Source organism: Lycium ferocissimum, unplaced genomic scaffold, assembly GCF_029784015.1.
Source record: "Lycium ferocissimum isolate CSIRO_LF1 unplaced genomic scaffold, AGI_CSIRO_Lferr_CH_V1 ctg657, whole genome shotgun sequence".
NCBI lineage: Eukaryota > Viridiplantae > Streptophyta > Magnoliopsida > Solanales > Solanaceae > Lycium > Lycium ferocissimum.
Genome location: NW_026726405.1, coordinates 350,940 through 375,667, shown reverse-complemented (window position 1 = coordinate 375,667; position 24,728 = coordinate 350,940). Strand labels below are relative to the sequence as shown.

Genomic DNA, 24,728 nt, shown 5'->3' with positions numbered 1-24,728 from the left:
TTTCAAACTATTTTCTCATGGAAAATTGAAAGAGAATAACTTAGTACACTCGTCTAAGTTCCGGTATGTTTAGTACAATCTGTCTAAGTTCCAAGTATGCTTTTGATGCACCTAAAATTATTTAAATTTAGATTTTGTGTTGTTATATAATTTAGCATATGGGGCATAAAATTTTATTTATTTAAGAAATTTACTTTGGTGTCTGAATATGGGAGAAACCAAAAGAGTTTAAAAAAAAGCGCAGGTTGGGACAAAGTTTTTTGAGCTTTACAATATTGAAATTTGTCGGTGAAAAATTGTTAGTAGATAATATTCTTTGAAAATTTCTAATGTTTGTATAATGCCATTGAAATAGAGATGTAATATCACTTTTGAATTGCCTTATTGGTTTTCATTTAGTGAAAAATACTGATGGTTTCAAATGTATCTTTGACAAATGGAACTTGATTCTTGAAATGCCTTGAACAAATCATTATTGGTTTAAAGATGAAATTATTATTTGCTTGATTAGCATTTTAACGTAGCTGCATCTGATGATTTGAATGAAAATAGCCACTAAGGGCTTCTGTTGTATATTTTCTTTTGAGACATTGTTTTGTGTGAGGTAAATTAAGCCGTCATATCCCAGATTGTTGGTTTGACTCCAAAACAACTATCTTCCACTCGAATTCATCAAGAATGGATTCATATAGATAAAATATCATCTTAACACTAGATTTTTACACATTCACACCTAGTTCAAGTTTACGAGATGTTACAAACAATAATCATAAGATGATAGCATTTCTATGAATGGAATCATTTGTGAAAGTTCATAACAATAGGATCATGCCTTAAGAAAGAAAGGGACAGCCTTAACATACCTTGCTGCTTACTTAGCCACTCAAAGTCTACCTTCCAAGCCTGCAAATCTACATCCAAGATGATTCAGACAACAATCAGGCCATAAGAACACTTACACACTCAAACTTAGCTAGTTAATAATTTAACGGAATTCGGACAGCATTTCCCCTATATTATCTTCTTTCCTCCAAATTCCAAAACAACTCCCAAACGTCTTTAACAACATCAACAATAACATAATCAAGATACTACATGACAAATATATACAAATCCATCCAAAGCTTCCTTCGAAAATCAGTCCATAAGCCAACAACATCAACATATCCACCTACGACCTTTATGCCATGTTTTCCTTTACTTTAAACCATTAAAATCTCCCCCCCCAAAAAAAAAAAAAAACTTAATATCAAACTCAAGATGAAAAACATACCTTATAACTTGAAGAACTTCACCTCACACAATTCACCATAAAGCTTATCCACCATAACATCAATTAGAAGTAAGAACAATCTCCTTTTCATGAACTAGTTAAGGATTTTATAGCTTGATACTAGTTAAGGATTTTATAGCTTGATCTTCTCTTGATTTGATTTGGAATGGTTTGGAGTGTTGGAGAGAGCTCATAGGGTCTAGAAGGATCAGTTTTGATGAAAATATGAGCTCCAAAGTCGTGGCCCTTCTTATTTATAGCAAAAGAGAAGTTTTCACTACCTCAGTTCAACGGCAGCATCGATGGTATCGTCGTTATTCAACGGTCCGTCGAATTGCACAGAGGAATCGTACAATTTTGTACGGGCCGTATCTTTCACCGTAAGTCTCGGATTTGCGATCTGTCAGTTGCATTGGAAAGAAGATTCTCTGAACTTCAATTTACATAGGTTATGCATTCCATAACTCCCATATTCTAGGAGATATACCTCTCTCAAGTTGGACCAAAATTTCCGGTCCAAAATTTTGCCAAATTTTCCCAATGTTTTAACAAACTTAATTTCTTCGATTCGCTTGATCCCGGAACATTTAGAAACTTAGTTATCACTTGCCAAAAGTATTTCTTAACCTTATAATGGTTCCATGACCTCTCCGAGCTTACGTTAGTTTACTTACGACGCAAACGACGCGAAAATTTTTGAGGTATAACACTTCATAATTTTCACCCTTCAATTGGACTTGTGTCACCACAATTCCGGGGGTTATCATTCGACGTAATGTCATAAGGAGAGATTTTTTTTTCTTTCGGTTTTGTTTTCTTCACCGGTGATTCCTTTTATCGCCGGTTTCTCCATCACCTACCATTATTTTAGGGTTTATGTGTTCTTTCTAACGTTGCTTGATACCATGTTAAATTTAAGACGGGGACGAAAATTTAGAGAGACAGAATAATGTGGAGAATTCTTTTTGCTTTTCATTCATCATAATGACCTCCTTATATACAAATAAGGTTTTTCCTTGCCTAGTCTAATAAGGTAACCCTATTCTAAAAGAATTAAAATCCTATTTTACCATAATTATAAATTCACCATAAATAACTATTATAATTATACTAGAATAGGGTTCCTACCGACCTATGGTTTTGTCGACAAACTGACGTGTCCGGACCAACTTGTCCAGTCACTTTCGATCTCAATAGATGACCAATTGACAGAGCCGGCTCAAGGATCAAGCGGATAAAGCGACCGCTTTAGGCCCCCAAATATTTTAGGCCCCATATTAATGACTAATCCTTAAAAGTTAGTCTTATGTGTTTTTTTTTTTTAAATAGTAAATATTTCAATAAAAGGGTCTAAGATCTGTAGAACAATTTTTGATGTAATTTAAAGTGTATTTATATATATTTGAGGTAATTTGCATATAGAATCCAATTTTTTTTTTTTTTTTTTTTTTTTTTTTATCTATTCTCATAAAAAAAGTTGTATGTTTATGTTTTCTTTTCGTCCTACTATTAAATTATTTATTCTCACGAAAACAAGGGTTGTAATACATCAAATAAACATGGGTTGTAATACATCAAATTGCACTCTTTTTCATTTTTTTCTCGGGTTGTTGGGCATAGCAACAAGCAAATCGAAATAGTGAATTTTTTTTGTAATATCCGGTTATCAAATTCTAGAATTAGGTTCTATTGTTCTAACTTGCTATTGATCTCTTTCAGTTTCTTTTCTTTTTAATTTGAATTTTTTAATTTTTTGTGTTTTAATATATGTGACACACTTTCCTTATTAGTCCATCCAGAAAATAACAATTAACAATTTTGCATTTAAAAGGCTAGAAAAAATACACATCAAATAATATATATGCACGAATTTTATCAAAAATAAAATAAAATTAGGGCTTCATATTGAAATTTGGCTTTAGGCCACCAATCAAGTTACCAAGTGATTAGATATTGGACTGCCCGTGCCCGCCCATTTTTTCCGTGTCCCTAATAGAATGACTCTTAGTTATGTTGTGCCTTGACTAGATAGGAAAGGTTGCAGCACAAAATGTTACTTCTAAGTAATTGCCCCGTAGATTCTATATCTGTATGTATGAAAAAGAAATCATGTAACAAGGGGATTCTTATTTGTACAAATGGTACTTGGAGCTTGTAATGAGCATGAAGAGATTAATGATACTTTTTTATTTTTTGAGCTGTGCTGCCGGATTGGTAGGAAAAGATCTTTGGTCTTTATCCGCCGGAAACTAGTACACTCTTATCTTGACTCTCAGCACATACAATGAAACAATTAATATCTACTCGTCAAAACTGCAGTGTAGGAATCTTCTGCCCATAAAAAATAAAAAATAAAAAATAAATAAAAAAGTCGAAGCAAGTACATTAATGTGAAGTTGGTGGTTTTAAATGAAGTTGTTAGCTTAATACAGCCGTGTTCCAACTTTTTAAACAAAATCCAAACTTTTTCAATCTTCTGACTTCAAACTAGTACTTATTTTGATCCCCACTTGAGCTCCTAATACCAAATACCTTACATCTCTTAAGTCTTAATAGACCAAAAATAATAATAAGGAAATAGAATATGCAAAGGTTTTCAGCTTGTATATATGGCAACTACCATAGCAGGTGTTACTACCTATTATCAAAACAACTTGGACCTTCCATGAACCATTATGAAGGTATCTGTATGCCTATATCTCATATGTGAGAGGTCGGTTAGTATGACCATGACATATGAATCTAACTGAATGAAAGAGACAGACCCTAACTAATCTATTTTCTTATGTGATAAAAAGATGGAGAATGACAAACTAACACAAGTTAGCTAAATCAATGTGCCTATAAATTCTCTCTGATCCTTTGGAGTTAATGTGTGTAGCAACTCGAACAAAGAAAGTGACCTCTTTCTAAAGTTGCGAAAAGAAGTAAGTAATTAAAATGGCTAAATTTGGCTATTTGGGTAATTTTGTATTGTTCTGTATTCTACTAGGAATAGTGGGTTGTGGCAATGCTCAGTTACAGCTTAACTTCTATGCAAAGAGCTGTCCACAAGCAGAAAAGATAATTCAAGATTATGTGCAAAAGCACATCCCAAATGCTCCATCTGATGCAGCTGCCTTGCTGAGGCTGCAGTTCCACGATTGCTTTGTCAGGGTAAGTTTATACCTCATTTCATATAAAGAGATAATTTACTTCTCTGATTTTCTTGATTGCTTTTCTACAGGGTTGTGATGCTTCTGTACTCCTGAATTTCACTTCGAGCACGAAAAACCAGACTGAAAAAGTGGCTGTTCCTAATCAAACGCTGAGAGGCTTCTCCTTCATAGATGGTGTGAAGAAAGCAGTTGAAGCTGAATGTCCTGGAGTTGTCTCATGTGCAGATATTGTTGCCTTGGTTGCTAGAGACTCTGTTGTGGTCACAGTAAGTACAGAACTTAAACCAACTTGTACACTAGTTTCCAACTAGTCGGTCTTAGAGTCATATCTTGCTCACATAAATAGAGCTGAGGTTATAGTTAAAGCCGCTAATAGAAAACCAAGATAACAAGTTATGGTAAGATTGAAAGGGAATAATTAAACGGAATAAGTTCTTAATCATTGTCTCCCTTTTTCTTCTTTGCATGATAGGGAGGCCCTTACTGGAATGTTCCAACTGGTAGAAGAGATGGAAGAATATCAAACGCCTCCGAAGCCTTGGCTAACATTCCTCCGCCAACTAGTAACTTTTCCAGTCTCCAAACCTCTTTTGCCGGCAAGGGTCTTGACCTAAAAGACTTGATCCTATTGTCTGGTAAGTTTAAGTTAGTACATCCATACTGATTTCAGTTTATGCTATATTGAAACTTCCCGTACATTTAGGTCTTTTAAACAAAAATCATTACCACTATGAACAATTTTCTATCAGGTGCGCATACCATTGGAGTCTCCCACTGTCCCTCATTTTCATCACGTTTATACAATTTCACCGGAGTTTGGGGCAAACAAGATCCATCTCTAGACAGAATATATGCAGCTAATCTTAAGATGAAATGCAAATCAATCAATGACAATACCACAATTGTTGAAATGGATCCTGGTAGTTCCAGTAAATTTGATCTTAGTTACTATCAGCTTGTGCTCAAGAGAAAAGGGTTATTCCAATCTGATGCAGCCTTGACAACAAGTGCGACAACAAAGTCATACATCAACCAGCTGGTACAAGGATCACTCCAACAATTTAATGCTGAATTTGGTCTAGCCATGGAGAAAATGGGCAGGATTCAAGTCAAAACCGGCTCTGCTGGCGAGATTAGGAAGCACTGTGCAGCTGTGAATACTTAAGAGCAGTCTTTTCCCTTTGTTCACAGCTTCCAAATATTTTGTGTGTAACATTGGTGTGAATGATTCGGGATAACATGTATCATTTCTTTTTGTAGTTATTCCAATTTGTTCTTGTATATTCATGGTTTTCTTGAAATAAAACTAAGATTCCCAGAGGTGCTTTTTCCTAGCTAGAAGTAGTTTTATTTTTCCTTTCTAATCTCTCTTTTCACCACTGGTACTTCTCTGCTCTGAAATCCTTTTGGTGCATCTTAAAGGAGACTCTTCGTCATGATTGAATGCTCATGGTTGATTATGGACTAGATGATTGCTAAAAATTCTTTCTAAGAATGCATAAATATTACTTCATGTACTATTTCACAGGCTTGAAAAGGGTCAGTTAAGTTTTAGCTCCTAAGTACAGACGCCATCTTATCATGGGTACAGATAGAACTGGCTACACGGTGATATAATATATTCCGTAATAGCTTTATTTAATACACTTACTGATTGAGAGTATAGATTACTTAGGCCATGTTTAATTTATATGCAGCCATTAATCTGTACACTTCTTGCTTTGTGGTTGGGACTATCAAGCCATGGCATTTTTTTTATTGACAGAGTTAGTCATAATCACACTTCTTTATTGGTGGTAGGGACTATCAGCTAAGACAGGTTTTATTCTATTGCAACCAATCAACTTAGTAACAAATTTACTCTACTTCTTCTGTTTGTCTTATTTGTCTGGCAGGTTGACATACTGCCAAATTTGAAGCCATATGTCAACAGGATTTGACTAAGACGTTTGTGATGTTTTTAGGAACAAATAAAAAAAGAAAAATAAAGGAAAAAGAGTTCACTTTCTTAAATTCATGGACCTGAATTGGCAACATCAAAATGCGAAGAAAAGGAAAGTTCAAGGTATTCCCTTCTTGATTTTCTTAAAGTCATGCTATGTTCAGTCTTTGAGCTTTTCATTTGATGTTTTCATTGGTCTTCCCCTGGATTCTGTAACTTTTAATGACTTATGTACTGAAACTCCCAAGAAGTTTGAATGTACAATCATTTGGTCCACTTCAGAGAAGAAAATGTTCTTTTATATCCAATTCTTCAGATCACGTTCGCTACATGCACGTAAATTCAAAGACATCATGCTTGTACAATTTTAACTTTCCTTTTATATTTTAAATGTTCTCGCAGAAAGAAAACTTCACTTGATAATTCAGAATTTCGAACTTCCACCCTACTGTTAGAATTATTTATTACCACCATTCTCAATTGGTATTGACGGAGATAGCAGAGGATTGAAGAGGAAAGAAATTATCTCATAATATTTTGATAGTTTTAAGTTGGGCCAGCTTGCGCCGAAGGCTACAAAAATTTAGAAGAGATGGAGAAGCCTAACAGTTGACGAGGGAGAGATAAGGAATATCTAGTAGCACTAGCACCTCTCTTTCTATTCAATCTCATTTTTTTATGAGATAGATAGTACTAATACAAAATAATAAGTGATGAGGTAATTGTCCGACCAATTAGCTCAGATACCAGACTGCTCGTGCCCGCCATTTTTTTCATGTCCTAATAGAACTACTCTCTTAGTTATGTTGTGCTTTGTTTGAATAAACTTTGTTTTACTGTTCGTAATTAGTTAGTTAGAAATATATTCTCCAGATATATTCTAGGTTAGGTAGGTTAGTTAAAGATATACACTGCAGAGATATTTTAGGCTAGTTTATGATTATTTTTTTATTGTTTTTTTTCTATAAATGCAGAGCTAAATATAACTAAATAATATAATTCCCTTTGACTGCATTGCAATATATTTTTCTCTCTAAGTATTTTTTTCTCTGTTATTTCCTACGTTTCTTTGCTAAAAACCAACAATTGGTATCTAGAGCCATTTTCTTGAGGGACCTGTGAGTGAGATGAATTTTGAGAATAGCTTTTCTCAAATAGCTTCTCCTGTCTTTAATGGTGAAAATTATCATCTATGGGCAGTAAGAATCTTGAGGCTTTAGATCTTTGGGAGGCCATGGAAGAGGATTATGATGTTCTTCGACTGCGAAATAATCCCACCCTGGCCCAGATCAAAAGCCAAAATGAAAAGAAAATCAGAAAATCAAAGGCGAAAACAACTTTGTTTGCTGGTGTGTCTGCAACAATTTTCACTAGAGTTATGACACTCAAAACAGCAAAAGAAATTTGGGATTATCTGAAGGAAGAATACACAGGAGGTGAAAGAATACTGTTATACCCCGCATTTTCGGAGCATGATCATGACATGTACATCGCCATAGTAATGGAGTGTCGGAGACGTCCCATGACGTTTGGGAAGGTACAAGCCATGAGAAATATGTAACAACGAAGAAAAAGGACGAATTACGATCTCGTAAGTCGTAATCGGGAAAGACTATTTTGAAACACGAGAACATGGCCATTATTAGTATAATGAGTGATTAATATAATGTATGGAGAGTTTCGGAATATTTCGAGATCGATCAAATTGAAGAAAATAAGTTCGACGAAAATTTGAGAAATGCTGGATGGATTTTTAGTCAACTTTGGAGGCACATATCTCATAGTATACATGGAGTTTTAAGGTGTTTCAAAATCCTAAAATGTAGTTCGTCGAGTCTAGTTTCTAATGAAGCAAACCGCTCATCAATAAGACATCGGAGTAGAGAATTATAGACGTTACAAACTGAGCTGGCAAAGCTGAAACAGACTACTACAGTATGCTACAGTACCACTACAGTAGTAGCTACAGTGGAACCGACTCAGCCCCTATAAAAGGGTTAAAAACCCCATTTTCTTCATCAAAATTTGTCCAAAATGTTCCAGAATTTTCAGCACCCAAAAGGGTCTATTATATCACATAAAATTGAAGTTTTTGAGCAAAATTTCAAGTCACAAACTATTAATCGAGGTCCGGGCAATGAATAGGCGCGATTATAATTTCTTTTGGTGTTGGAGTTAGCTTGGGGACAAGAAAATATTGAAAAGTTTGTTGCCTTCACAAAAATGAGGTATGAATCCTTGAATCTTTTCCTTGTCAACTTTAAATAAGGAATACTTGCAAGAATAGAAGTTATAGTTTGGTGTGTTGATGTTGTTAATTTATGGATTGTGGGTTGAAGAGAATTGTGGATGAGAAATATATATATTTATCTTGTAGAATGTTGACGATGTTGTTATTGATGTTGTTGGTATTAAATTCGGCTGCTTTACGAAAATAAAGTTATTAAATAGTCGTATCGCAAATTGATTGGTTGAGAAATTCGAAAAACAGTGTGTGGGCTGTTTTATGGCATATGTTGGTGTTGGAAATGATGTTATTGCTATTGGTTTTGTTGTTGATGTTGTTGGTTGTTGAATTGGAATTTCGGGCTAGGCATATAAACAGGGGAGATGCTGCCCGAACTTCGACAGAATCTAAAAGGACTTTAATTAAGTGTTTAAGACGAGCGTACGATGATGATCCTAACGATATTATGGCTGGTTCTATATGTAGATTACGAGGCTACGAATGATCTTAAGCGAATACCAAGACAGGGAATAAGTTGAAAATCGAGAAATTATCTTCCAGGTATGTTAAGGCTCGTTTCCCCTTTATTTCAAAGGCATGATCCCTAGATTATGTTTCCATAAATGTTTCCAAGTTCTCCATGTTATCAAAAGTTAAGAAGTCTAAGATCTCGAGACATGATTTCCTCCATGATATTCCATAAATATTTTCCGAAATATTCATATGTTCTTTTCCAACCCAAGGATTGTGGCTATGTGAGCCCTTATGATGAAAACGATGATGTCAGAAATGAGAATATTATTATGATGACTATGATGAGAATGGTTTCATGTTTAAATGTTCCAAGTTTACGATTTCAAAGACGATATGAGAATGTTGAGCTATTTATCGATTTCTCAATTTATTCATGGATAGTGACTTTATTTCTAAATTCCCCAAGTATATGAATTGATGCCTTATGAGATTTATAATTGTATTCTATGTTTTCTCTTAATGCTATTTTTCATTGATAGTCTCACCTTAAATTAATTGTTCCTTCAAGGTGAGACAAAGCGACGATAATTATTCCATAATATAATCGGAGGTTACCGACCTTACGTCACTCCGATACAGTTGTGGCTTTTGATTGGGCTCTTATGCATGCTTTATATATATGTATGTATTTTCTCACACCGCGCCGCGCTATAGTCGGCCGGGCAGGCACGTAGATGTGCACACCACTGCAGTGGGCATGTTATGATATTGCCCCGGACGCGGGAGGCACCGGACGCAACAATGATGATAACACCGAGCCTTAAATGGCCGGGCATGATACTACTTATATATCACACCGAGCCTTCATGGCCGGGCATGTTACTTTCACACCGAGCCTTTATGGCCGGGCATGTTACTATGTATATGTATGAAATGTTTTTTTAAGGCTTTGACATCCGCCTTAGAGGCATCCGGATGTTCGGGTTATCTCTCTTACTCATTGTTACTTTTCATATCTATATTATGATATTATTCATGCCTTACATACTCAGTACATTATTCGTACTGACGTCCCTTCTTGTGGACGCTGCGTTTCATGCCACGCAGGTGTATACAGATGAGTAGAGGATATGGCTAGAAGATGTTCCAGCTGGATTGGCGAGCTCCATTTCTTTCCGGAGTGTTGCCGAGTCAGAGTATCCATGTCATGGTATGATGATTTATGTTAGAGACTTTGCAGACAGAGTCACGTATATAGTATGTCGGAAGCGGCTATTGATGTATTATCATGCATTACTTTACGATTTCGTATGATTACGAGTTACTTGGCTTAAGAAAGACGAAAAGAGTATATATTTTTCTAAATAGCTTCCGTTATGCATTTCAATTCATGACACACTAAGTCCAGTGAGATTAAGAGTATAACGAGAGCCAGTGGGTTCGCTCGACTCTAAGAAAGGGTCGGGTGCCCATCATGCCCTATCAGGAATGGGGGTGTGACAAATACGAGACATGAAGGTGTTGAATTTAAAAAGGGAATTCGAATTGCAAAAGATGAAGGAATCTGAGACCGTCAAAGAGTGCTCAGACCAGCTTCTTAGCATTGCTAACAAGGTAAGGTTGCTTGGCACTAAGTTTAAAGATTCAAGAATCGTTGAAAAAATTCTTGTTATGGTGCCTGAAAGATACAAAGTATCCATAACTACCTTGGAAAACACAAAAGATCTGTCCAAGATTACTTTGGAAGAATTGCAAATACATTGCAGGCACAAGAGAAAAGGAAGCTTATGAGGCAAGATGGTATGGTTGAAAGAGCCTTGATAGCCAACCACAAGACTCAAAGCAAGGGTGATCAAAGAAAAATTACCCACCTTGCCAGCGTTGTGGCAAAAAAGGTCATCCTCCATTTAAATGTTGGAAGAGGCCAGATGCACAGTGCAAGATTTGCAACCAACTTGGTCATGAAGCAGTGATTTGCAAAAACAAATCTCCAAAATATGAAGCAGATGCACACGTCGCCAATGAAGAAGAAGAAGAAGAAGACCACTTGTTTGTGGCAACATATTTTTCAACCAAGAAATCTAATTTTTGGATGATTGACAATGGTTATACAAACCACATGACATAAATATATTTAGAGAGTTTATGTCAATGGAAAACAAAAAAGTCAGAATCAGGAATGGCGATTATATTCCTGCAAAAGGAAAAGGGACTATTGCAATTAAAACAGGTTCAGGTACAAAAATAATTTCAGATGTTCTTTACATACCTGATATTGATAAAAATCTGTTAAGTGTTGGCCAGCTAGTGGAAAAAGGATTTAAATTGTTATTCGATGACAAGTACTGTCAAATCTTTGATGCCATTAAGCAGGAGATTTTATGAGTTAATATAAGGGGTAAAAACTTCTCATTTAAACCAACAGAAACACATGCCAGAAAACTGTAAGACCAAAAATGAATTGGCAGATTTGTTCACGAAGTCAATTCCAGCCAAGTTTAGAGTTTGCAGTTCCAAAACCAAGGAGGAGTGTTAGACTATTTGCTTTTGGACTGCAGTAACTTTGTTTTACTGCTTTTGAATAAACTTTGGTTTACTATTATTAATTAGTTAGTTAGAAATATATTCTGTTTTACTGCTTTTGAATAAACTTTGTTTTATTGTTAGTAATTAATTAGTTAGTTAGAAATATATTCTGCAGATATATTCTAGGCTAGGTTGGTTAGTTAAAGATATACTCTGCAGAGATATTTTAGGCTACTTTATGATTATCTTTTTATTATTTTTTTCCTATAAATGCAGAGCTAAACATAGCTAAATAATATAATTTCCTTTGACTGCATTGCAGTATATTTTTCTCTTTATTTCCTATGTTTCTTTGTTAAAAACCAAGATGCTTTGACCACATAGGAAGGGCGGTAACACAAAATGTACTTGTAATTAATGCCCCGTAGATCCTATATTTAAGGAAAGATAATAATTCTTGTTTGTATAAATGGTACTTTAAGTATGGAACGAGCATGAAGAGATTCACGATACTTCTTTTATCTTTTGAGTTGTTCTGCCAGATTGGTCGCTCAAGATTTTTGGTCTTTATCTATTGGAAACTAGTAGACTTTAATTTAATTCTCAATAGATACAAAGAACCAATTAATGTCTTCTCATAACAACTGCAGTAAGGATTCTTCTGCCCATAAAAATTATAAAAAAAAAATAAAAAAAAAAAGAAAAAAAAGAAAAATCGAAGCAAGTATACATTAATGCGAGGTTGGTGGTTTCTACTGAAGTTGTTAGCTTAATACAGTCGTGTTTCAACTTTTTAAACAAAATCCAAACTTTTTCTTTCTTTTGACTTCAAACTAATACTTATTTTGATCCCCAATTTGAGTTGCTAATACCAAATGCCTTATATCTCTCAAGTCTTTATAGACAGAACAGAAAAAACAACAAGTAAATAGCTTCTAAAGCGATTAATTTAACAAGAAAATGCAAAGGTTATCAGCTTGTATATATGGCAACTACCTTAGTAGGTATTACCACCTATTATCAAAAGCATTTGTACCTTCCATGCACCATTATGAAGGTAGCTGTAATCTCCAGGAGCAGGTAATAATAATGTATTATCAAACTAAAGTTTTTGAAAATGAAGACTAGTTTATGTGCCTAATATGTGAGAGGTCAGTCAGTATGATCATGACATGTAAACCTCATAAAATGAAAGAGACAGTCTATAACGAATCTATATTCTTATGTAATAGTAAAAAAGATGGATAATGACAAACTAACCGAGTTAGCTAAGTAATGTGCCTATAAATTCTTTCTGATCTGGTTGGAGTTGATAAGTGTAGCAACTCGAACAAAGAAAGAGACCTCTTTCTAAGTACAAATGAAAATGACTAAATTTGGCGATTTGGGTAATTTTCTAGTGTTATGTATTTTACTAGGAATAATGGGTTCTAGCGATTCTCAGTTACAGCTGAATTTCTATGCAAAGAGTTGTCCACAGGCAGAGAAGATAATTCAAGATTATGTGCAAAAGCACATCCCAAATGCTCCCTCTCTTGCAGCTGCCTTGCTCAGGATGCAATTCCACGATTGCTTTGTCAGGGCAAGTTCATACCTCATTTCCTATGAAGAGCACCATTCTTGAAGTAATGTACCTTTTCTTAATTGCATTTTTACAGGGCTGTGATGGATCTGTACTCCTGAATTTCACTTCGAGCACGAAAAACCAGACTGAAAAAGTGGCTGTTCCTAATCAAACACTGAGAGGCTTCTCATTCATTGATGGTGTGAAGAAAGCAGTTGAAGCTGAATGCCCTGGAGTTGTCTCATGTGCAGATATTGTTGCCTTGGTTTCTAGAGACTCTGTCGTGGTCACAGTAAGTACAAACTTGAACCAACTTGTAAACTAGTTTCCAACTTGTGGATTGTATTTTCTTAGAGTTCTATCCTACTCAGACCACTAAATAGAGCTTAGGTTATAGTTAAAGCCACTAATATAAAACCGAGATAACTAGTTATTGTACGCATGAAAGGGCTAAGCTAAAAGGAAAGACGTTCTTAATCTTTGTCTCCCTTTTTCTTCAGGGAGGCCCTTACTAGAATGTTCCAACTGGTAGAAGAGATGGAAGAATATCAAACGCCTCAGAAGCCTTGTCAAACATCCCTCCTCCAACTAGTAACTTTTCCAGTCTCCAGAGTTCTTTTGCCAGCAAGGGTCTTGACCTAAAAGACTTGGTCCTTTTGTCTGGTAAGTGTAAATTAGTACATTCATACTGATTTGTGCTTCTGCTATATCGAGATTTTCCATAAATTCAGGTCTTTTGGACAAAAATCATTAATACTACGAACAATTTTCTATCAGGCGCACATACCATTGGAGTCTCCCACTGCCCCTCATTTTCATCACGTTTATACAATTTTACCGGAGTTTGGGGCAAACAAGATCCATCTCTAGACAGCGGATATGCAGCTAATCTTAAGATGAAGAAATGTAAATCAATCAATGACAATACCACAATTGTTGAAATGGATCCGGGCAGTTCCAGTAAGTTTGATCTTAGCTACTTTAAGCTTGTACTCAAGAGAAAAGGGCTATTCCAATCTGATGCAGCCTTAACAACAAGTGCGACAACAAAGTCATACATCAACCAGCTAGTACAAGGATCACTCAAACGTTTTAATGCCGAATTTGGTCTAGCCATGGAGAAAATGGGCAAGATTGAAGTCAAGACCGGCTCTGCTGGTGAGATTAGGAAGCACTGTGCAGTCGTGAATAGTTAAGAGCAGTCTTTTCCCTTTGTTCACAACTTCCAATATTCTTGTGTTTGTATTTTGTGTGTAACATGTATCATTTCTTTTTTGTAGTTATTCCAATTTATTCTTGTATATTGATGGGTTTCTTGAAATAAAACTAAGATTCCAAGAGCTGCTTTTTCTAGAAGTTGGAAATGAGGAATCTTTCCTGGAAAAGGTTCTCTTATGCTTTCTTTTAGCCACTGGTACTTCTCTGGTGATTGATGTTGTCCGGGGAAATGATCCATATAGATGAGAATGACGATGACAGTTCCTCATTATCGAATATTTATGGTTGATTATGGACCCATGATCGCTGGAATTCGTTCTAGGGATGCATGTATATCTTTCACAGGGTTGAAGGGTGTTAAAATTAGCTCCTGAGAACAGAGACATCTTCTCTTGGATCATGATGAAAAATTTCCAGATATGATGGATACAATCATAACTAGTTATTGTTAAAAATAATGTGGTATCTCAAAAGATTATTTTCCTAACGTTTCTTTGTGCATGTAACAAACTTTTAACCTATTCTTCATTAGTCATTTATTAGCCATTTATGAGTCATCATATTATACGTTGACTAGCTTAAAACCATAACAGATCATTGATAATTCCTTGAATAGACTTCAAGGCTGCAATATTCCTTGATAATTAGGCTGTTCCTGTTAGGTTTTTGGGTTTTCCCTTCCTATGTGGAATTGGATTAATAAAACCCAATTCAATTTGGACCAGGACACTTTTGCCCAAAAAATTCCTCTATATATAGGATCAATTTAGATCTTATTTTAGAACACAAGAGTGAATTCATAGCAGCCATATAGAGAGAAAAACGTGAGAGAGAAAGTAGATTTTCGTCCAACAATTTTCTGCTACAGCAGTCCGCTTTAAATTGCGTTTCCCGATTCGTTAACAGTTGGATGGTGCTGAAATTTGAACTGGGGGTTCAACATCTGGTTCTTCGATTTCAACGGTGGAGATAAGATTTTGTGGTTTGTAGCCCCAGTTTTCGAGTACGAACAATAGCTCGTTTTTGGGGGTGATTTCTCTCATTTTTTCACTAGTTTTGGTGCTATCTTTTATGTATTGTTGCTCCGTGCTTGGATTTGTTGTTGTAGCCATTTGAAGAACATTGTTGTAACTCTTGTTGATTATAGTGTAGCTTTTATGGGCAGGAGGTCCCGTGGATGTTTCCTCTTCACCTTGAAGGGGTTTTACCACGTAAATTTGGTGTCTCTTGCATTCGATTTATTTTTGCTTGCTTTGCTATTTTATTATTGGTATAACTGCTGCCCGGATTTCCATTTGTGCTAGTGTTTATTGTCTTCTTTTGGTTCAAATAGTGTGGAAAGTTTTGACTTGGGCTATTTTTTCGGCTGTTACCTCGTCGTGCAATTTGGTTGTTGCTTGCTTCTTCTCAACAAAGTGGTATCAGAGCTTGTGGTTGTATTTGGTTGTGTTGATCGTCTATTTGAATGATGGAGGCAAATATGGGCAAGATGGTTTGCTTAAATGGCAGTAATTACCATATTTGGAAAAGCAAGATGAAAGATCTTCTATTTGTCAAGAAATTGCATTTACCTGCGTTTGCTTCTAAGAAACCCGAGCCTATTGAAGATGAGGATTGGGAATTTGAGCACTTACAGGTTTGTGGCTATATTAGGCAATGGGCTGAAGATAATGTTCGAAATCATATTATGAATGAGACAAATGCTAAAAGCTTGTGGGAAAAGCTCGAGACACTTTATGCTTCGAAGACTGGCAATAATAAGTTGTTCCTACTGAAACAATTGATGAATATTAGATACAAAGAGGGCAGCCCTATTTCTGATCATATCAATGATTTTCAGGGTGTCCTTGATCAGCTATCTGGAATGGGTGTCAAGCTTGATGAAGAGATACAGGGACTTTGGCTTCTTAATACTTTGCCAGACTCTTGGGAAACACTTCGAGTTTCTTTGACAAATTCTGCTCCCAGTGATGGTGTAACTATGGAATATGGTAGGAGTTGTGTTTTGAATGAAGAGACGAGAAGAAGATCTCAAGCTTCGTCTTCTTCAACTTCACACTCTGATGTTTTGGTTACTGAAGACAGGGGGAGAAGTAACTTCAGAGGTCAGAATGACAGAGGCAAAAGTAGAAGCAAGTCAAGATCCTCCAGGTATAAGAATCTTACATGTGACTATTGTCACTTGAAAGGGCACATCAAGAAACATTGCTACAAGTTTAAAAGAGACCAGAAAAAGCAAAAGAAAGAAGGCGTGCTGTTGTTGCTGAAAATGATCTTCTTGTTGCTTGTGGTAAAAATGATATCAATCTTGTTTGTGATGAGTCTACCTAGTTTGTGGATTCAGGTGCCACTTCTCATGTCACGCCAAAGAAGGAATTATTTTCTTCTTATACTCCGGGTAATTTTGGAATGGGCAATGATAGTGAGATTGAGGTATTTGGTATTGGCACAATTTGCTTGAAAAGTAAGAATGGTTCGAGGTTGGTTCTTAACAATGTCAAGCATGCTCCAGATGTTCGTCTGAATTTGATTTCTGTAGGAAAGCTTGATGATGAGGGTTATGATCAAACAAGATATCGTTGTTGGTGGCCGGTGGAGAATGATACTTCTTCTTAGAGGTTCAATGATTGTGGCTCGAGGTAACAAGATATCATTCGCACCGCAAGAAAGATGGATTTCTTTGGAGTTGGTACTTGTACTTATTTTTTGTGACTTTTATTGGGCTCCATTTGACTTTTCGGGTGACTCGCATCCGTAAATTTTGTGATAATTATTGAGAATGATACTTCATCGAAATGGTTATGGCATAGAGAGGGTTAGATGTTTGCTTTCGAGTCATATTTTTGGCGAGCGAGAAGGGGATTGATAACTTGGCTAAGAAGAATTTGCTTTACGGGAGTGAAATGTTCCTAAGCAAAGTTAAAGAGATGGTCATGTTTTATCGTTTCTATGATCCAACAGAGAAGAAACTTGTTAGAAGCCATGAGTTTCCTTTCGAGTCATTCGCCCGCAAGATTTTGAAAGATGGATTTCTTAATGGAGTTGGTGTTGACATTCGATTTGTGTGGTCCTTTTAACGTAATCTCTCGCGGTGGTGCACTTTACTTTGTGACTTTTATTGATAATCATTCTCGCAAACTCTGACTTTTATTAGAGAGAAAGTACCTTCATCTCGTTATTCTCCTAATGAGTTTGTACTCTTGACTGATGAGGGAGAACCTGAAAGTTTTGATGAGGCCATGAATAGTGAAGAAAAAGAAAGGTGGTTTGATGCAATGCAAGATGAGATAGGTGGTTTGATACTATGCAAGATGAGATTAAATCATTGCATGATAATCATACATTTGATCTGGTTAAGCTTCCTAGAGATAGAAAAGCTTTGAAAAACATGTGGGTTTTCAAGGTGAAGCATGAAGATGGTAACCCAGTTCCACGGTACAAGGCTAGATTGGTTGTCAAGTGCTTTAATCAGAAGAAGGGAGTTGATTTTGATGAAATCTTTTCTCCAGTTGTGAAGATGCCATCCATTCAGGTTGTTCTGGGCTTGGCTGTAAGTCTAGATTTAGAGTGTTGCTTGATCGCCGGGATGGCGGTTTCCTCCACATAATCGGGAGGAGAGAATTGTTAGGTTTTTGGGTTTTTCCTTCCTATGTGGAATTGAATTAATAAAACCCAATCCAATTTGGACCAGGCCACTTTTGCCCCAAAAATTCCTCTATATATAGCATCAATTTAGGTTTTAGTTTAGAACACAAGAGTGAATTCATAGCAGCCATATAGAGAGAAAAACATGAGAGAGAAAGCAAATTTTTGTCTAGAAATTTTCTGTTACAGCAGTCCGCTTTAAATTGCGTTTCCCGATTCGTTAACCGTTGGATCGTACTGAAATTTGAACTGAGGGTTCTCAACATCTGGTTCTTCGATTTCAACAGTAGAGATCGGATTTTGTGGTCTTAGCTCCAATTTTCGAGTACGAACAGTAGCTCATTTTTGGGGATGATTTCTCTCCTTTCTTCACTTGTTTTGGTGTTATCTTTTATGTATTGTTGCTCCGTGCTTGAATTTGTTGTTGTAGCCATATAGAGAATATTTTTTTAACTCTTGTTGATTATAGTGAAGTTTTTGTGGGCCGGAGGTCCCCTAGATGTTTCCTCTTCACCTTGAAGGGGTTTTACCACGTAAAAATGGTGTCTCTTGCATTCGATTTATTTTTGCTTGCTTTCCTATTTTATTATTGGTATAGCTGCTGCCCGGATTTCCATTTGTGCTAGTGTTTATTGTCTTATCTTTGTTCAAATAGTGTGGGAAGTTTTAACTTGGGTATTTCTTCTGTTGTTCCGTCGTCGTGCAATTTGATTGTTGCTTGCTTCTTCTCAACAGTTCCTCTTTCTACCTAGACGTTACCCTCTAACCATTTTGGTGTCCTATATAATTTTCTTTGGCTTCACTGAGAGGTGTGAGAGAAGAGAAAAACTTCTTCTTCCCATTCTATCTTACGCTGGGTTTTATACAAAATTAAATATTTGTTAGATTCTAGCTCCTAATTTTGTACTAAAAGAGCTTGTTGAATTCTGTGGGATACACCCATATCGGATAAAATATCCTTAAGGACAGTGTTTTAATTGTCATCCTTTAAGCTATGAGATTGTTCTAGTATTCCCTACAATGTTCGTGATCGAGTATTTTCCGCAAGATATCCAACAATCTTAAGGATATTTTCAAACTATTTTCTCACGAAAATTGAAAGAGAATAACTTAGTACAATCTGTCTAAGTTCCAGGTATGTTTAGTACAATCTGTCTAAGTTCCAAGTATGCTTTTGATGCACCTAAAATTATTTAAATTTAGATTTTGTGTTGTTATATAATTTAGCATATGGGGCATAAAATTTTATTTATTTAAGAAATTTACTTTGGTGTCTGAATATGGGAGAAACCAAAAGAGTTTAACAAAAAGCGCAGGTTGGGACAAAGTTTTTTGAGCTTTACAATATTGAAATTTGTCGGTGAAAAGTTGTTATTAGATAATATTCTTTGAAAATTTCTAATGTTTGTATAATGCCATTGAAATAGAGATGTAATATCACTTTTGAATTGCCTTATTGGTTTTCATTTAGTGAAAAATACTGATGGTTTCAAATGTATCTTTGACAAATGGAACTTGATTCTTGAAATGCCTTGAACAGTCATTATTGGTTTAAAGATGAAATTATTATTTGCTTGGTTAGCATTTTAACGTAGCTGCATCTGATGATTTGAATGAAAATAACCACTAAGGGCTTCTATTATATATTTTCTTTTGAGACATATTGTTTTGTGTGAGGTAAATTAAGCCGTCATATCCCAGAGAAGATTAAGAGAAATGATAATCCCGTTAAAATAAAATAAATTTGACCAAGCGGATGATATAATTGTTGTGGTTATTTCTTAAGTGAATCTTGTGTCTAATGGGAGACATGGGATGTTAGACGACTTTGGTGCAATTAAAGATCATGTTAGATGACTTTGGTGCAATTAAAGATCTTTGCGGTAACAAAATATTTTTGTGGTTTTCACCCAAGTTGTGAAGAAGAAAAATGATTTATTTATGTTGATGATTCAAGAACTAACCAAATTCTTGGAAAAAGAAAGTTCTTATTAAACTCGTATTTGAATTGAAAAAAAAAAAAAAGGAGTGAGAGGTTATTTGATTATGATAAGGCTGAATCAACCAAAATAACATTTTTGTGAGCAATAGGTATTGTAATCATAGTTTATTTATTCCTACTATTTTTTAAATAAATATAGAAAATATTAGTTTTGATACTTACTTTTCTCATATTGCTCTCTTAAAAATTTGTTGATGATGTCATAGGGTGAGTAAATTTACATAATTATTTGGGTGAAGTTATATTATTAGCTTGTTAATTATTTGTAAGATCAAATGTCAAATGAGATACTAGTAATACTTCCTATGAGTTATGAAAATACTATTTCCTTATCTTAATTTTTTGAAAACGTGGGGGTTACAATGTGTTATTAGTTATAAAAATATTATTCCCCTATCTTAAAATTTTTGAAAATGTGGGGGTTACGCTCTCTTACGAAATTTATGTTGAGAGAATTTCTTTAAAAAATGATAATATTTTAGGTGGTCTTATTGTTTGAAATGATTTTGAAAATGAGAATTTGTAGAGAAAAAAAAGTTCAAGGATAGAAAAATATTTTGGTGAAGATTTTTATACTTATCTTGTTGATACTGATATATATTTGTTATTTCTTCTCTTGGTGTATTATTTTGGTGAGAAGCAACTCAAGATAATGTGTTATGATGAACTAATATTTGTTATACTAGAGAAGGTACAATAATGCTAAGTGGATCTTAAAACCCATCAGTGATTATGTGTTTACCAATTGTAAGGGTGTAATAATATGAAAATCAGCCAAGTAGACCATAATGAAATCTGAGTTTATGGTTTGGAATTGGCTAGTAATGAGGCTAAGATACTTCTTAGTGTGTATTGAGGTTGAGATGAAACCAACGTTGGGTGCAAGCAGCGTTAGCTGTGTGAGAAAAATAAAAATTTCAATAGCAATAAAACATATCCGTTTGAGACACAAAGTGATAAAATAGTGCTGCTGTGAGATGGAATTATTTCCATGAATTTTGTGAGGTCTGAGGTGAGTTTGGCCGATTCACAAGACTAAAAGAAACATCGAGGGGAATGAGACTTTTTCAATTGAGAAGATCAATAATGATGGTAATCCATTTGATTGAAGATCCCATGAATTAGGTTCATATGGGTAATAACAAGTCATTAGTTGATCAAAGTGCACTATTAAATTATGTTCCTTCCTATGGTGTGTGAATATAGTGCAATACTGTAAGACAAAGTGAGGTTGAGTTAAAGTTTTAATCCATTACCGTATCCTTTATAGGTGATGTATTGCTCTGCAGAATACACTTGATGGGTGGACCTATATGAGTGTGGAGGGGTGCCGCTCCTATAAAATTGTGATGAATTTCTAGAGTACTCATGAATACTAGGACACGCGCATGGCCTCTTAGCCAAAACCGTGATAACGACAAAGATTGTGCGAGTACAATGTGATAGAGTAAGTCTTTGAGCTTACAAAAGAACTCTTGGTTCATATTCTTCACCTTGTCTTTTTCTTCCGACAGCTTCAAAATCTCTTGATACTTCATCAAATCTTCTTGGATCTACGGACCTTGTTGATGTAGTTTAACCTTGTCTCCTTCTATTTTGCCACTCTTATTGGCAGTTGCCTTAGAACAACCTCCTCGGACACTTTACCATCCCAATTATATTTTTTTCCATGAGTCTTCTTTGTCTTGAATCCACTCCTTTGTTGCATAGGTGAAAGATCTCCATCCCTAGCCACCTTAGCAAAGCATTCATCCAATATTTCATTCTCATCTTCTTCATCAAACATGTCAAAGCCCAAATCACCATCAAAAGCTTCTAAATGATCTTCCACTAAAGCTCCTGGCTCATCATACCTCTTGGCCATAATTCCAATAGGCTTCCTTTTAGTAGGATTATCCATAGCATTCAAATTTTCCATATCTTGTAACACTAAAGCATGAAGAACATTAGTAGGGGTCAATTGAATATTCGGAACACTTACATTCAAAGGTGCACTCATTTGAGCCACAAGCCGACTTCTGCGCAATGAGAGATGGAAGAACCATTGCATGGCTTGGCACAAATACCGGGGCTACTGGACTCAACTTGCTGCGCATTGAAGGGAGAGAAACCTGCCCATCCTCCTCCACTATGTCCGACCAACTCTTTACACTCGTACCACCTTTTTGGTCACTCTTCGTTTCAACCTTATTGCTTAAACTTTCTAAAGCGAAGGCCACAATACAGACTTTTAACCTATTCTTCATTAGTCATTTATTAGCCATTTATGAGTCATCATATTATACGTTAACTAGCTTAAAACCATAACAACCCATTGATAATCCTTGAATAGCCTTTAACGCTGCAATATTCCTTGATAATTGGGTTGTTCCTCTTTCTATCTAGACGTTACCCTCTAGCCATTCTGGTGTCCTATATAATTTTCTTTGGCTTCACTTTTAGATGTGAGAGAAGAGAAAAACTTCTTCTTCCCATTCTATCTTACGCTGGGTTTTATACAAAATTAAATCTTTATTAGATTTTGGCTCCTAGTTTTGTACTAGAAGAGTTTGTTGAATCCTGGGGGATACACCCATATCGGGTGAAATATCCTTAAGGACAGTGTCTTAATTGACATGCCTCAAGCTATGAGATGTTCGAGTATTCCCTACAATGTTCGTGATCGAGTATTTTCCGCAAGATATCTAACAGTTATACAGTTTATAAGTCTTGAAGTTATGAAGCTGGATTAAAGACAAAAATATTACTCTCTGATGAGACAAGATTATACTGAAGAATACTTGGGAGTGCAAATAATTGATACTCCTATTAGTTTATTCTTTATTAAGCTGAGACAATAGGGACTATCAGCTAGGGGAAGGTTTTATTCTATTGCAACCAATCAACTTAGTATTTAAAGTAGTGTACCTCCTTTGTTAATCTTATTAGTATACAAGGTTGACATATTACCAAATTTGAAGCTACCTGCTGGTTAAACGATGTCAAACATTTGACTATGGTGCTTACATTAATATTGATTAAAATATGATGAACATCTTTCAGAGACTGTCATAACGAATTACAAGTGGATATAAAGGCCTTGTTTCGGATGACAATTTTGGATAGGATATGTAGAAATATGATATAGTATTTAAATTGGAACAGAAGGACAACAAATTTCTGCATACGCATGACACATTCTGTTACTCTTGTCAGCATACTATGTTCTGTTTTTAAGCTTTTCATTTGATGTTATCATTGTTTTTCCGCTGGTTTGTATAACTTTAAGTGACCATTGTACGGAAATTCCAAACTAATATTAATGTATAACAGTCATTTGATCCCCACTCCCTAGAGAGAATGAAATGTTTTATATCCAATTCTTGGGATGACCAAACTTTCACCTAGTGTTAGAATAATTTATTACCACGATTCTCAATTGGTATATTATAATTTGACAGAGATAGCAGAGGAAAAAAATTGTATTTGATACAATAACTCATAATATGACAATTTCAAGTTAGCCAGCTTGGGCCGAGGGCAACAGAGTTTTACATCAGACGGAGAAACCTAACAGTACGAGCGAGAGATAAAAAAGATGCACTAACACTTCACATTCTTTCTTTCCAATCTCATTTCGTTCCGAGATAAATAGTACTATTAAAGTAATATGTGATGTGTTGGTCGTCTGAACCAATCGACTTAGCCACCAGACTGCTTGTGCCTTGGCTGGATAGGAAGGTTTGTAGAACAAAATGTACTTCCAAGTAATTGCCCATCGATCTTCCATCTAATTAGGGATAAGGGCACTATTACCCGCCTGAACTATACTCAAAGTCTTACGAAACACCTTACTTTTTCTTGGGTCTTATTACCTCCCTAAACTTATTTAAAACGGAATAATTACCCTCCTAAATGCTAACGTGGCAAGAAGAGTGTGTTTCACTCTCTTTGAGAGAGTGAGAAACATAAAAAAGGGGAAAACTTAATTTTTTTTCTTAAAAATCTCTATTTTCTTAAAATATTCCAAATTTAGTTTTAAAAAAATGGATTTTCCACATTTAAAAAAAAATCCAAAATTTAATAAAAATTCAGTTGTTTCACATTTTGACAAGAAAAATACTTTTTTCGGATTTTATTTGAAAAATAAAAGTGTAAGAAAATGAAATCATGAAAATCAAGATTTTTTAAGACATTTTAAAAAAATAATCAAGTTTTCCATATTTTTAACAAATCCATTTTTCCATATTTTAAAAACATTCATGTTTTCAGTTTTTTTTTTTTAAATGGGTTTTAAAAAAAATCAAAATTTCAATATTTTTTATTTAAAAATGAGTTTTAAAAATCATTTTTTTAAAGAAAATTCAATTTTTTATTTTTCTAAAAAAAATTTGACACGTAAGCTGAAAAAAATTTGAAAAAAAAAGAAAATAAATAAATACACATTTGGCAAGGAGAGTGTATGTCACTCTCCCATATGGGAGTGGGCATCAATGTTTAGGAGGATAATTATTCCGTTTTAAATAAGTTTAGGGGAGTAATAGGATCCAGAAAAAGGAAAGGTGTATCGTAGCAACTTCAGATATAGTTCAGGGGGTAATAGTTGAAGAAAAAATCATGTAACAAAAGGGGATTCTTATTTGTACAAATGGTACTTTGAGCTTGGAACGAACATAAAGAGATTAACGATACTTCTTGATTTTTTGAGTTGTTTTACCGG

At 35.1% G+C, this 24,728-nt stretch overlaps 1 protein-coding gene and 1 pseudogene across 1 annotated transcript; both read left to right on the top strand.

Annotated features, from left to right (window-relative positions):
• Positions 1-4,145: 4,145 nt before the first annotated feature.
• On the top strand, positions 4,146-5,751 carry LOC132045385 (peroxidase 3-like). The gene is made up of 4 exons (XM_059435976.1): positions 4,146-4,429; positions 4,500-4,697; positions 4,904-5,066; positions 5,181-5,751. The coding sequence occupies exons 1-4, from the start codon at positions 4,214-4,216 to the stop codon at positions 5,594-5,596; spliced, it is 993 nt and encodes a 330-aa protein (XP_059291959.1). The 5' UTR covers positions 4,146-4,213; the 3' UTR covers positions 5,597-5,751.
• A 7,153-nt stretch (positions 5,752-12,904) lies between these two features.
• On the top strand, positions 12,905-14,527 carry LOC132045395 (peroxidase 3-like; annotated as a pseudogene).
• The last annotated feature ends 10,201 nt before the right edge of the window (positions 14,528-24,728 follow it).